Consider the following 14,257-nt stretch of genomic DNA (forward strand, 5'->3'; position numbering starts at 1 on the left):
CAGAGTGGATTTAAAAACATGATCCGACTACATGCTGTCTTTAAGAAACTCACTATGCAGAAAGATAGAGGCAAGTTGAAAATCAAAGGATGGAAAAAGATATTATCATGCAAACATTAATCAAAGGAAAGTAAGATTAGCTATATTAGTACCAGATAAAGTATACTTCAGAGCAAAAGAAGAAAAAAATTACCAGAGACAGAGTACAATGAATAACAGGTATATCTACTAAGAACATACTGCAATCTTAAAATGCATATGCTGCAAAACGTGTGAAACAAAAATGTACAAAACTAAAAAGAGAAACACATAAATTCACAAGAATGGATGGTGGTGACTTCAATACTCCTCTCTCAACAATGGATAGAATAACCAGACCAAAAATCAGCAAGGATATAGAAAAACTTACCACCACCATCAACCAACAGGATCTATGACATTTATCGAACACTCTATCCTACAACAGCAGACTACACATTCTTTTGTTGTTGTTATTTGTTTTCTTAGACAGGGTCTCACTCTACTGCTCAGGCTGCAGTGCGGTGGCTCGATGATGGCTCACTGTAGCCTCAATTTCCCGAGCTCAAGCAGTCCTCCCACCTCAGCCTTTTGAGTGTCTGGGACTCCAGGTACATGCCACTATGCCCAGCTAATTTTTGTGTTTTTGTAAAGACCGAGTTTTGCCATGTTGTCCAGGCTGGTCTTGAACTCCCAGGCTCAAGGGATCCTCCTGCCTTGGCCTCCCAAAGTGTTAAGATTACAGGCATGAGCTACCATGCCTGGCCTACATTCTTTCCAAGTGCTCATAGAACATATATTGAGAGAGATGATTATCCTGCCATAAAACAAACCTCAACAAATTTAAAAGAGCTGAAATCATACAGAGTGACATTCCCCAGCCACAATGAAATCAAGCTTGAAATCACTTACAGAGAGATAACAGGAAAATCTCCAAATACTTGGAAACTAAACAACATGTTTCTAAATAATCCACGGAAGGGAAATTAGAAAAAAAAAACATGGAAATGAATGAAAATGAAAATATAACACACCAAAATCTGTGGATACAGCTATAGCCATGCTGAGATGTAAATTAATAGTACTAAGTCATATGTTAGAAAAGGGGAAAAGTCTCAAATAAAAAAGGTAAACTCCTACCACAAGAACCTAGACAAAGTAGAGCGAAATAAAGCAAGCAGAAGAAGGAAATAATAAAGAGCAGAAATTGACGAAACTGAAAACAGAAAACAGAGAAGGACAATGAAATAAATAACTGGTTCTTTGAAAAGGCCAATAAAATTGACAAACTTCTAGCAAGATTGACAAGCGAGTGAGTGAGAGAAAGAGAGAGGAGAGAGAAGAGAAGAGACACTGATATTGGAAATTACCAATATCAGTAATAAAACGGGATAGTACTACAGACCGTGCAGACATCAAAAGGGTAATATGGGAATGCTATGGTTTGAATATCTGTCCCTTCCAAAACTCATGCAGAAATTTAATTCCCAATGTATTAGGAAGTGCAGTCCTTATAAGCCCTCATAAATGGATTAATGGGTTATCATGGGAACCGGCGGCTTTATAAGAGGAAGAGAGACCTGAGTTACCACACTCAGCCCCCTGGCCCTGTGATATCCCGCACTGCCTTGGGACTCTGCAGAGTCCCCACCAGCAAGAAGGTTTTTTACCCGATGTGGTCCCTTGACCTTGGATTTCTCAGCCTCCATAACTGTAAGAAATACATCCTTTTTCTTTATAAATTACCTAGTTTCAGGTATTCTGTTATAAGCAACAGAAAACAAAGACAGGGAATACCACAAATAGCTTTACCCATATAAATTTGACAACTTTGATGAAGTGGTTAATTCCTCAAAAAACACAACCACCATATGAAAGAGATTATTTTTAACAGCTTTATAACTTTTAAAGAAACTGAATTTGTCACTTAAAAACTCCAGAAAAAAAAGAAAGAAGCAAAGGAAGGGAGGGAGGGAGGAAGAAGGAGGGAGGGATGGAGGGAAGCGAGGAGTGAAGGAGGGAATCTCCAAGCCAAGATGGTTTCATTGGAGAATTCCACCAAACATTTAATGAAGAATTCACACCAATTCTGCACATACTCTTCCAGAAAAAGAAGAAACACTTTCCAATCCATTTTATGAAGCCAGTATTATCCTGATGCCAAACCAAAGGCAATACAAAAATTTAAATAATCTATAGACCAATTTCTCTCATGAATATAGATGCAAAAATCCTAAACAAAATATTAGGAAATTCAGCAGTATGTAGAATACACACACACACACACACACCCCCCACACCCACCCCATGATAAAGTGGGGTATATTTCAGAGATGAAAGGCTGGCTCAATATTTGAAAATCAATTAGAGTAGTTAATATTAACAAGCTATTAACAAGCTTAAGAAAAATCACATAATCTTATCATCCTCATCTTTCAGACCTCTGTATATTGAAGTGTCCTAGGACTCAGTCTCTTTTTACACCTTATTCCCTGTTACGACTCTCGCATTTTTATCTCTAGCCCAGATCTCTCTTCCTTGAATTCTAGACCCATAAACCCAACTGCCCCTTAGACATCTATACGCAGATAGGCATTTCCAAATGGACATGTCCAAATACAAATGCTTGCTCTTACTCCCCAAACCAACTCTTTTCTGTAATTCAGTAAATGGAAGCTCTATTCTTATAGTTGCTTAGGCCAAAACCCTTGGAGCTATCTGAACTCTCATATGTCTTTCACACCCCACATCCAATCTATCAGCAAATCCTGTTACCTCTTCCTCTAAAATATCCCCAGAACTGTCCCTTTCTTACCACTTCCACGGATACAACCCTGGTTTGAGTTATCCTTTCACCGTTACTACAACAGCTGCCAGACTGGTTCTTCCTGCTTCTACCTTTGCACCCTTACTGTCTTATTTTCTACCTAATAGCCACAATGCTCCTTCTTTGTGCAAAACTGCCCAATGGACTTCATTTCATTCAGAGTAACATCTAAGTCTACGTTATTGCCTACAAGTCCCCATGTGATGCAGTCCCTTTCTACTTTTCTGAGTTAATTTCCAGCCACCCTTCTGGTTCATATCACTCCAGCTTTATTGTCCTCTCTGCTGTTCCTCCAAAAGCCAAAAGTGGTATAACCTTGGTTTTCCCTCTTCCTGGAACCATGGCATATGGCTTGTTCTCTGAATCGTCACCTCATCAATTAAGCCTTCTCCGAGAAGCATAAAAGACTGCCCACCTACACATACACATTCCTTATCCTCCTTACCTTCTTGATTTTTATTGAAGTTACTTACCACTTTCTGACTTATTCTAAACTTGCATGTTTGGTTTTCTGTCTTTCTCAGTAGAAGGTAAGTTCCCGAGGACATGGATTTTGTCTGTTAGCTTAGAAAAGTGCTTTGGATGTAAGTGGTGAAAAATTATTTGCTGAATGAATGAATAAACTATTGGTTCAGGAATCAAGAATTTGGGTTGACTCCTGCCTCTGCTATTTCCTATCTATGTCCAAGTACATAGGGTACTTAACCATGCTTTATGTTTTCTGGTCTATCAAATAGTGATTGTAATAATAATCTCAACTCCTAAGACTGATGTAAGAATTAAATTTAAAAAGTATGTAATCTGCTTAACAGACAGTGACTTGGTATAAAAGCGCTCAGCATATGACACTGTTACTTAATATGGAAAGAAGACCTAAATTTTGACACAAAAGCCCTCAGTTATGACTAGATACTCACTGTATGATTTTAGATTATTCACCTCTTTTACACTAACTCACTTGATAAATCAGGAACTGCAGCCAAAAAGATGGCTAAGTTGCAGCCCCTTCCTCAAATCTTAGTAAAGTGATCTTGGGTAAGTCACTTAACCTCTCTGAGCCTAACCTCTCTTTACCTCTCCTAAGCTGTCAAAAGGGGGATAATATAATACCTCATAGCTTTGTTGTGAGGATTAAATGAGTTACTGTGTGGGAACTGTGTCTAGCACATTGTAACCTCTCACTGTGTTAGCTATGATTATGATTCTAGTCTGGAGGAGGGGTAAAAGCATGTAAGCAAAGAACTGCAATACAGTGCAATAAGAGCAAAAGCAGGTATCAATTAGAAGAACGTCTCCTAAACTACAGTCTGCCCACAACTAGGAAGTTATACCACGATCACGAAATTTTAAAACTCTCTTACGTCTATAACTTAACTCCCTACCATCACCCCTGTGGCAGTAAGAAAGATATTTCTCTCCTGCTTTGATAACTGGGATTTAAACACTCAAAAAAAAAAGGGTCAAGGTTTAGAGTCTCACAGAGTGTTTTGTTTTGTTTCAGACAAGAGTCTTGCTCCGTCGCCCAGGCTGGAGTACAGTGGCACGACCACAGCTCACTGTAACCTCTAACTCCTGGGCTCAAGGGATCCTCTCGCGTAGCTGGAACTACAGGTGAGCGTCACCATGCCTGGCTAATTTTCGCTATGTTACCCAGGATGGTCTTGAACCCCAGTCCTCAAGCTATCCTCTCGCCTCGGCCTCCCAAAGGGTTGGGATTACAAGCAAGAGCCATTGCGCCAGGCCTCAAATAGCGTGTCTTAACATGAGGTCAGCAGACACATTGGGAAGGGTAAGTTAGTTCCCTCCACCTTTTCCCTAAAGTTAACACCTCACTTAAGTTCGAAAAAGTCAACTGGACCCCCAGAAGGCAAGAGCAGCATGTAATAACACCCTGAGAACCCACTTAAGAGCTGAGAGCCCAAATGTGTTTCATGACGGCGCTGTTACAGACTAAAAGGTCAGAATCGGACATTAAAGGGTGCTCCGGAAGGCTGAGTAGGAGCTCACCAGGTGAGAAAGGGGATGTCACTTTCGGAGAGAGAACGAGCGCCAGGGCCTGGAGGCATGAAAAGGGCACGTGGGTGGCTTGGAAGAACCAAAACTAAGTGTTTTTGGGGACAGCCAGAGAACCGAACACGTACGGAGGAAAGGTGCGGCCTGGGGCCCGCCAGATTAGAAAGGAAACCCCCCTCCCATACCCATATCATGATCTCTCAGCCTCAGTGTCCCCTCAGGATACCCCTCTACGGGGTCCCAGCTGTTGGGCTCCCTCTGGTTCCCGCCACTCTTCCCTTACCTCGTCTTCCAGCCTTTCCCTCACTCTCCCGCCTCCTCTGCCTCGCCGGAAGTGACGCGCTAAGTAGCGCGCCGTACCGCGCCAGAAAGGTTCCGAGGGAGCGGGAAAAAGGGTTCCGGCGAGATCCACTGCGCAGGCGTGCGGGCTTGAGCGGTCAAGGCCCTTTCCGGGGGCCGGGGGAACTACGTTCCTTCCCTCGCTCTGTCTCCTTCGAAGTCGTCTGCGCGAGGTTCAGACAGGCCGTCGCCTTCAAAGGGACGGTTTTCTAGAGCTCCGACGCCTCTCGGTGCCCAGCTGCTCTGGCCCTTGCCCTTTGACCCCGCTCTCGCGGTAGGGTGAGAGGTCGGGTGGCCATCTTGTGGCGGCGGCGCGGGCGGCTGTTACTGCGGAGACCCATCCCCTCCCCCTCCTTGCCCCCCTGGCCGTCTGTCAGTCGGTAAAAAGTCCCGCAGCCTGTCAGGTGAGGTCCCGGCCTCGTGCCGTCGCTCTTCCCGCCGCACTGGGCGGCCCAGGCCGCTCCCTGCCGGGCCTCACTGCCGCCACCATGTCCTCCTTCTCTGAGTCGGCGCTGGAGAAGAAGCTCTCGGAGCTGAGCAACTCTCAGCAGAGCGTGCAGACCCTGTCCCTTTGGCTCATCCACCACCGCAAGCACGCGGGACCCATCGTCTCCGTGTGGCACCGCGAGCTCCGCAAAGGTAAACACCAACTCCCCACCCCTTGGACGGTCCCCGGGTTGTCCTCTCGCCCACCCACACGTTAGGCCCTTCTAAGCCTCTTCATTGAGCCTTGCTTTCCAGGCCTGATCGAGCTTCTGAGATGGGAGACAAGGTTAGCCCCATTTCTCGAAGAAGGAAACTGAGGTCCGGGAAGGTTTAAGGTACTTGTCTGAGGTTCCACGGACTGGGACTCAGGTGTCCAGACTTAGAGTTCATCAAGCCATTTTCCCTTCAGTTTCCGCCTGACATCTGTGGCTGTTATTATCTCGGCTGCATTCAGCGCCGCACTGGCCCTAGCACGTCAGGCCCAGTGCTGGGTATTTGGAGTAAAAGCCAGTGGGCTCCGGAGTTAGACTCCGCAGATCGAGTGCTGGCTGGCTCAGCGACTTGCCAGCTGAATAATAGTGGGAGAGTTTCTTCATCTCCCTGTGTCTCTGTTTTCTCATCTGTAAGAGGGAGGCAAGGATAGCTACCCCCTACAAAGCCTTTACTCCATACCAGTCACTATCCTAAGACCTTTGTATATATATCCTCACACTCAGTCCTTAGAACAGCCCTGTGAAGTAGATAGTCTTTCCCGTCTTAGGTTAAGGAGCCACCCGACCCAGACCTTACCTCTCCTCTCCTCTCATGCAGCTGTCATTGATTTCAGGGCCTGCTCAGGTTCTGACAGACATTCATTGAACTCAGTCTGTTATGTGCCAGGCACTGGCTTGGACACTTATAGCGTGTTGCCTCTGCCAACTGCCTAGAATTTAAGTCTGACTTTGCCGCCTTACTGACCCCAGCAACTTAACCTGTCTGTCCCTTCATTTTCTTATCTACAGAATGGATAATCGATACTTACTATGTCTTTATTACATGCGAAGTGCAGTACTGATATCTTTACATACATTGCCATCAAAAAAAATTATTGAAGCCCTATAAAGTAGGAACTTTGCAGAAGAGGAAAAATTGAGACTCATCTCGTGGTGAGAAGTAAACAGGATAATCCAAATGAACATTTAGCACGGGGTCAGGCACATTGTAGGCATTCAACAGATTATGGTGAGATGAGACTTTTGATTACTCACTCACTGTGAGGCATGGTCTTTGCCTTCAAGTTGCTTACGGTCTGGTGGGGAAAGATGGGCACCTGCACTCCCTGATGAGTTTCATAATGGAAGACTGAAGAAATGAAGCTCCGAGCTGCTCCGGACACCCTATATGTGGTAGGCCTTTATAGCAAAGGAAGTGGCTTTACAAGTATTCTCTGCTATCGGTGAGTTGAGGACACCACAGATGTCCTGCTCTACAGGCGAGGAAACTGAAGTGGCTAAGTGGTATTTTCAAGGGTTTTGAACTGTTGAGGCTCAGACTACATCAGGCTGGCAAACACCAAAATCCATGATTTTTTTTAGAAGACCCAGTTCTAGCCCTTTAGCAGGGACCCTCCAAGTATTGCATACTGTACTAAGATAGGGATCCCCGCAGCCTTTCGGGCAGTTGCGGGGAGAGGTAGAGCCTGGAGTTTATGGGGCCTTCTTCATGTACCCCAGTGTGCCATTCAGAAATTATTTGTAGAGTCTGCTGAGATGTGAATTGCCACTGTATAGAATTCTATTGGGTGGGACCTCAAAAGGCAGTTAAAGTCCGTCTCAAGTGAATGTACGGGGTCTCGCTCTGTTGCCCGTGCTGGAGTGCAGTGGCACAATCTCGGCTCACTGCGAGCTCCGCCTCCCGGGTTCACGCTATTCTCCTGCCTCAGCCTGCCCAGTAGCTGGGACTATAGATGCCCGCCACCACGCCCGGCTAATTTTTTATATTTTTAGTAGACACGGGGTTTCACCGTGTTAGCCAAGATGGTCTCCATCTCCTGACCTCGTGATCCTCCCGCCTGGGCCTCCCAAAGTGCTGGTGTTACAGGCGTGAGCCACCGCGCGCAGCCAGGTGTCACTTCTTTCGTGACTCTTTCTTGATTCTTCACCTCACGCTAGTTGAGTTACTGAAAAAAAGCAAATTAGAGAGTACATTTGAGTATGAAGCTCCGTTATCCCTAATCTTATATGGTAGAGCCTTATGTTGCAAGTAGGCCAGCATTATTATCCTCATTTTATAGATGAGATGATAAAGGTATAGAGAGATTAAATGCCTTGTCCAGAGACATATAGCTAGGACATGAGCCCAGGGCTGCCTGATGCCAAAATGTGTTCTTTTTCAAGTACTCTGTGTCTCGGTGCATTTAATAAGTGAAGGTGGTCACCTGACCCCAACCAAACTGTAGTGCTTTCATTTATTAGAATTAATGAGTGCCTTCCACCCGTCATACCAGTTTAGCATTTGATTTGTTCCTACTAGCTGTTCATTTGAACTGGTTACATCTTTGTCATTAGATTATGTTTTGAGGGAGAAACTAGACCTTCTTGTTTATTTGTAACACCACAAGATATAGCCTGGTGCCTGTTACATAGTTTAAAAATAGGAATTAAATCATGGTCTCTGATAGAATATTCATGGTTGGGTAAAGGATCTAAACAGCGCTATCCAATACAACTTTCTATGATAACAACGAAGGATCTAAACAGCGCTATCTAATACAATCTTCTGTGATAATAGCAACGTTTTCTATCTGTGCCATCCAACAGGTAGCCACTTGGCATATGTGGCTATGGAGCACTTAAAATGTGTGACTAAGGAACTAAAGTTTTAAGTAGATAGAATTGAAAATTTAGTTACCAATTTTTACCAGCTACAATTCAGGTGTTCCAGTAGCCACACGTGGCTAGTGGCTAACTTACTGGACAGTGCAGAGTTAAAAAAAGATGCTCTTCCAAGCATCAAGACCTAGCTTCCAAATATCCATGCTGCTTTCTTGAACTGAAAATGCCCCCACACTAAAGGAAAAGGATTCTGTGCCCTAATGTTCAGATTGATTAGCCCTGTAGGTTCTATCTAGGGTGAAGTCATTTTTCCTAGCTGAGATGCTCACAGACTGTCTCTGAGTTGCCTTCAAAACATATGAGATTTACAAAAATTAACTTTTTTCTTGCTTAAATACTTCTATTCCTGATGTGTTATCTTTCCATTTTCTAGGAATAATTCTTAATTTATCCCATTTGAGCTCCGTTCTAAGTAGAATGTCTCCCCTTCTTTATGGAATAGGTTTGGTGTAAAGTGCTCCTAAATGAGTATTTTTAATGGTGTTTTGTATCTTGGCCTGAGTATAGGTAAATGGGCTTTTATCCCAGAATTACTTTAAGACTTTCTCTAGATGCCAAAACCAGTCAACAAGTAAAAAGTTTTGATTAACCAGTTGTTTAAATTTTACTCAACAACTAGTTTGACCAGTTTGGAGTGGGCATGGGTAGTGGGTGAAAGGACCTGTTTCTGTCATCTAGGAAATCTGAACAAGTGAGTTGTCCCCCAGGATTGCAATGGAGGGTGTGCATGTTGTGTGTATTGTGACTGTGTGCTCAGGAGCTCTAGGGTTTTGTCATATCACTTTGACACACATGGTGCTTATGTTGACTGTTGAGGATGTTGAATATGTAAATAAATCCCCATTGTTAAGTTCTGGGGTGATGAAAATTAATTGGCATTGTAAACAGTGAAAACGTTGGCTCTCAAGGCCCTTAGATACCTTGTTTGTCTACTGAAAAGTATATCAGGTCTTGAATGTCCGCATTGACATTTTACAATACGGATTCTAGGTTTTTTAACATAAAATGTATGGAATTTTAAAGCTCCACTTAATGAAGTTTGCTTTGTTGAAGTTCTGTTTTGCTTTTGAATCTGCTAACTTGCATGGGATTACAGGTGTGGTAGTTTCACTTACATCAACTTTGCAGAGCAAGGTTTGCTTTAACAAAAAAGCGCGATTTGCCGTAATCATATCATACCTTTGTAGCAACAGTAGGTATTGTAACTACTGACACTTTTGTTCTGCTTTTGAATAATAATTGGAACAGTTGAAGAAAGCGCCAGGTTCCTAGTATTATCAGTTGGCCTTCTAAACTAGGCTATTACCAAAAGGTTAAAACAATTCAGGGTATCCATATTTAATTTTATGAGCATTTAAGACATCAGTTTCATCAGTTTAAACTGTAATATGCCTTTAAAATCTTGTTTTTAACTTGGGTTATTCTTCTGTAGCTAATTTTTTTTCTTTTTTTTTTTTTCTTTTTTTTGAGACGGAGTCTCTTACTCTGTCGCCCAGGTGTACAGTGGCGCGATCTCGGCTCACTGCAGTCTCCGCCTCCCGGGTTCAAGTGATTTGTCCAGCTCAGCCTCCCGAGTTGCTGGGTTTACAGGCACCTGGCACTACGCCCAGCTGATTTTTGTATTTTTTTTTTTTTTTGAAACGGAGTCTCACTCTGTCGCCCAGGCTGGAGTGCAGTGGCGTGATCTCGGCTCACTGCAAGCTCTGTCTCCCGGGTTCACGCCATTCTCCTGCCTCAGCCTCCTGAGTAGCTGGGACTACAGGTGGTCACCACCATGCCTGGCTAATTTTTTGTATTTTTAGTAGAGACAAGGTTTCACTGTGTTAGCCAGGATGGTCTTGAATCTTCTGACCTCAGGTGATCCACCTGCCTCGGCCTCCCAAAGTGCTGGAATTACAGGCGTGAGCCACTGTGCCCAGCCTCCTGTAGCTACGTTTTAAAATGTCAGATCTTATGCCTGCTATGTCAGACGTATACATGATTTGTACATTTCAAAAACTGGTTTCAGAGAGAAATAGAGCAAGGACTACTCAGGTGTGTTAAGATTAATAAAGAGCTTGTGTTTTTCAGGTACTTTAGCGCTGGAGAAAACTCTGTGTTTTGAAACATCTAATTATGTTCTTCTTTATTTCTTTTAAAAGAAAACTGGGACCAAAAATCATAGTGATGTAACTTTATAGTTGAGAAATTATGTGCATAGAAGCCAGGAAATTCAGTAATGTTCCCCAAAGCAACTGTAACTCAGACGTGTTGCATGAGGTTTTTATGCTTTAACGTATGATACATATAAAGTAATAGTGAATATAACCACATTTCACATAAATAAGAGAGAATTACGGTTTTTGTGAAAGCCCTAATTTTGCATATCTAGATTTAACATGTGTGTAAATTTTCATTAAGAATGTAGTGTTAATGTATACTTGTATTTGAGCTAATATCTATTGGTGCACCTAGAGATTCTTCTGTATTATTGATTATGGTTATTGGAGTATCAGAGAAATTCTCAGTTTAGGAGCAAAATTACAAGAAACCTTTTTTTTTTTTTTTTTTGAGATGGAGTTTCACTCTTGTTGCTCAGGCTGGCGTGCAATGGCATGATATAGGCTCACCACAACCTCTACCACCTGGATTCAAGCTATTCTCCTGCCTCAGCCTCCTGAGTAGCTGGGATTACAGGCATGCGCCACCATGCCAGGCAAATTTTGTATTTTTAGTAGAGACGGGGTTTCTCCATGTTGGTCAGACTGGTCTCGAACTCCTGACCTCAGGTGATCCGTCCACCTTGGCCTCCAAAAGTGCTGAGATGACAGGCATGAGCCACCACGCCCGGTGAAACCATTTTAAAATTGAAACCTAACTCAGTCTTTTTTTTTTTTTTTTTTTTTTTTGAGACAAAGTGTTGCTCTGTCGCCCACGCTGGAGTGCAGTGGTGCAATCTCGGCTCACTGCAACCTCCATCTCCTGGATTCAAGCGATTCTCCTGCCTCAGCCTCCAGAGTAGCTGGGACTACAGGCACCCACCACCACACCCAGCTAATTTTTGTATATTTAGTAGAGGTAGGGTTTCACCATGTTGGCCAGGCTGGTCTCAAACTCCTGACCTCAAACGATCCACCCATGTTGTCCTCCCAAAGTGCTGAGATTACAGGCATGAGCCACCACATCTGGCCAACTCAGTCTTTCATTCTGGAATATTTGATAATTAAAAGTGAGTTAGAAATTGCTCATTTTTGCAATAAATAAAAGCCTTAGTTTTAACATTAATATTGACTGCTTATCCTTTAGGAATTCTCTTTGGATTATCTTAATTTTTACTATCAATTAATTACCCTGGTTTAAACAACACAGAAATGAAGATGGCCCATTGTTTTTCTTTTTCTTTTCCAAAACGGTATTCCCAAACCTATTCCTTAGGTTGTCTTTTTAAACATATCTACTTGACCCCCCCAGGTAGAAAATACTTGTCTTAATGTTTTTTTTAGGAGCAGCCCAGCAAAAGAATTGTGAATTGAGAATTTCTTTGGTGTAAGTTAAATTCTTTTCTTTTCTTTTTTTCAGCCAAATCAAATAGAAAGCTTACTTTTCTGTATTTAGCGAATGATGTCATCCAGAACAGTAAAAGGAAAGGACCTGAATTCACTAGAGAATTTGAATCTGTCCTTGTGGATGCTTTTTCTCATGTTGCCAGGTATGTTGTCTGTTTTTGGATTTGTTTTTAAATTCATTACCTTTTCCACCTTTTTGGTTTTTTTTCTGTGATAGCCTTTGTAAATTGACAACTTCCTACTTTACAGAGAGTTGTGGAGGCCAAATTGTGGTTTTGTGTTTTGTTGAGCCCTCAAGAACTATCGAGACATGTAAACACTCTGATACATTTAAGAGATTCAGCCTGGCATATCTTTTCTTCTAGATATATTCATTTTCATTTTTTGAATTTATTTCTTGGTTATGATATTTTCCTTGGTTTGGTTGAGTTGTCTCATTAGCTTATGATTAAAAAACAAAGCTAACTAGTAAGGGAACCTTTTAGTAATGTAATAGCAAGTGATTAATTGCCAAATGCCTTCCTTTTTATTTCCTTCTGGATTTCTAGATGTCTAGTTTACTAAAAATAGTAGTCATTACTGTAACTGCAATAATAGTAATTATTAGTGTGGAAAGTAGGTGTTTGATCTGGCTATTTTGTATTAAGCCTGATGCTATTGTGTTTTGTGGTGGAGAGGAGTGGCACACACATAACTAATACCATAGAAAGCATACATTGGATTAAAAGTCTTATAAATTACTTCATATGAAAACAAAAGCTTTCTGTAGGCTCAAATTAGGTGCCCAGGAAAAGCAAAGAAAAGCTATCATTCATTAGAATATTATGTTTATAGGTAAATATATAAACAGATATTTGCAAAAGGAATTGGGAAACATGAATGGGGAGACTAGTAGGTTAAACATAAATTGTTATTAGGTCTAAAATATAGTGAAAGGCCTTAAATGAGAAATGAAGTCCTGCTTTCCTTACAGGATTTGAAAAGTTTGAAGGAATAAAATTAGAAATCCAAGAGAAAGAAATGACGCCTAGCTTTGTAGAGATGAAAAACATGGTTTTTGTTGGTCAGCTACATAACTGGCTCACCTTTTGATCAGCATGGACACTGAAGTAGGAAAATGTGTTATTAACTTGAAAAAAATACTGCATCTTCATAACAGAGTAAGCTTAGAACAGACTACTAGAGGAGCTATCTGAAATAGACAGATTTTCTTGCTTTGATGAGATTTAATTCACAATTTCTTAGAAATTGATGGTAACTCTGCCTCAGACACTATGTGAGTGACCTGGGATGTGTTACTTAACTTTTGAACCCAAATTTCCTAACTGGCTAAAAGGGGGAGGGTACCACTTATCTCCTAAGAGTTGTTGGGAGGGTAAAGACAGACAGTATGTTTAAAAGTACATAGTACAATGCCTGTTCCACATTCTTTGCTCATTCATTAGATCATTTGTTTTTTCCTATATTCCAGGCACCTAGTAAAGTGTCTGGCACAGAGCTGCTTAGTTATGTAGCTTGAAGGAATACCATTTATATAGCCTCCACGTAAATGGTGTCCCAGGAGCTGGGCAACAGTATGGTCTGCCCTGACACAGAGTAGGTGTTCAGTAAATATTTGTTAAATGAGTTAATTAATGTTAACTCATTATGGAAGAGGTTTGGTCTAGGGAATTGGCTGGAATGATTTCTTGTAGCGATAGTAAACATAACAGTTTTATTTATAAATTTCAGCGTGGGCAGCATAGTGAGACCCTGTGTCTACAAAAAACTTTTTAAAAATTAGCCAGGCATGGTGGTATGCACCTGTAGTCCTAGCTACTTGGGAGGCTGAGGCAGGAGGATTGCTTGAGTCCAGGAGTTCAAAGCTGTAGTGAGCTATAATTATACCACTGTACTCCAGGTTTGGTAACAGAGCAAGACCCTGTCTCTAAATTACAAACAGACAAACAAACAATCTGTAATCTTTAGCTGTTCTGAAACCAAAAAGTAAATAGAAAGGGATGGAAAAGGGGGTGGGCAATACCAGGGTTAAAAATTCCTTTTCACTTGGGAACACCTTAAAAACTAGCCAGGTTTTAGGTATCTTGGCAGATTCAGTGGCAGTGCAGGGAAGATAAACCTGGTCCTTCTCAATAAAATAGCCCAAATTCCTTTCT

The 14,257-nt window shown here is 42.0% G+C and overlaps 2 protein-coding genes across 9 annotated transcripts in view; one reads left to right on the plus strand and one right to left on the minus strand.

Moving 5' to 3' along the window:
- Positions 1–5,180, minus strand: part of TTI1 (TELO2 interacting protein 1) — a 50,377-nt gene extending 45,197 nt beyond the window's left edge. For both annotated transcript variants that reach the window (XM_005568973.5, XM_045362963.3), the window contains exon 1: positions 5,142–5,180. The gene's annotated coding sequence lies outside the window, so the exon portion shown is untranslated. The remainder of the gene's footprint in view (positions 1–5,141) is intronic.
- Positions 5,181–5,482: 302 nt separating this feature from the next.
- RPRD1B (regulation of nuclear pre-mRNA domain containing 1B) overlaps positions 5,483–14,257 on the plus strand; it is a 93,039-nt gene continuing 84,264 nt past the window's right edge. For 5 of the 7 annotated variants that reach the window (XM_045362964.3, XM_074005301.1, XM_005568974.4 and 2 more), the window contains exons 1-2: positions 5,483–5,836; positions 12,115–12,244. In XM_045362964.3, coding sequence (XP_045218899.1) covers positions 5,686–5,836; positions 12,115–12,244 — 281 coding nt within the window. In that variant the 5' untranslated portion in view covers positions 5,483–5,685. The remainder of the gene's footprint in view (positions 5,837–12,114; positions 12,245–14,257) is intronic. The other 2 variants (XM_045362966.2, XM_074005302.1) reach the window with 1 other exon arrangement.

Source organism: Macaca fascicularis, chromosome 10 (genome assembly GCF_037993035.2).
Source record: "Macaca fascicularis isolate 582-1 chromosome 10, T2T-MFA8v1.1".
Lineage (NCBI taxonomy): Eukaryota > Metazoa > Chordata > Mammalia > Primates > Cercopithecidae > Macaca > Macaca fascicularis.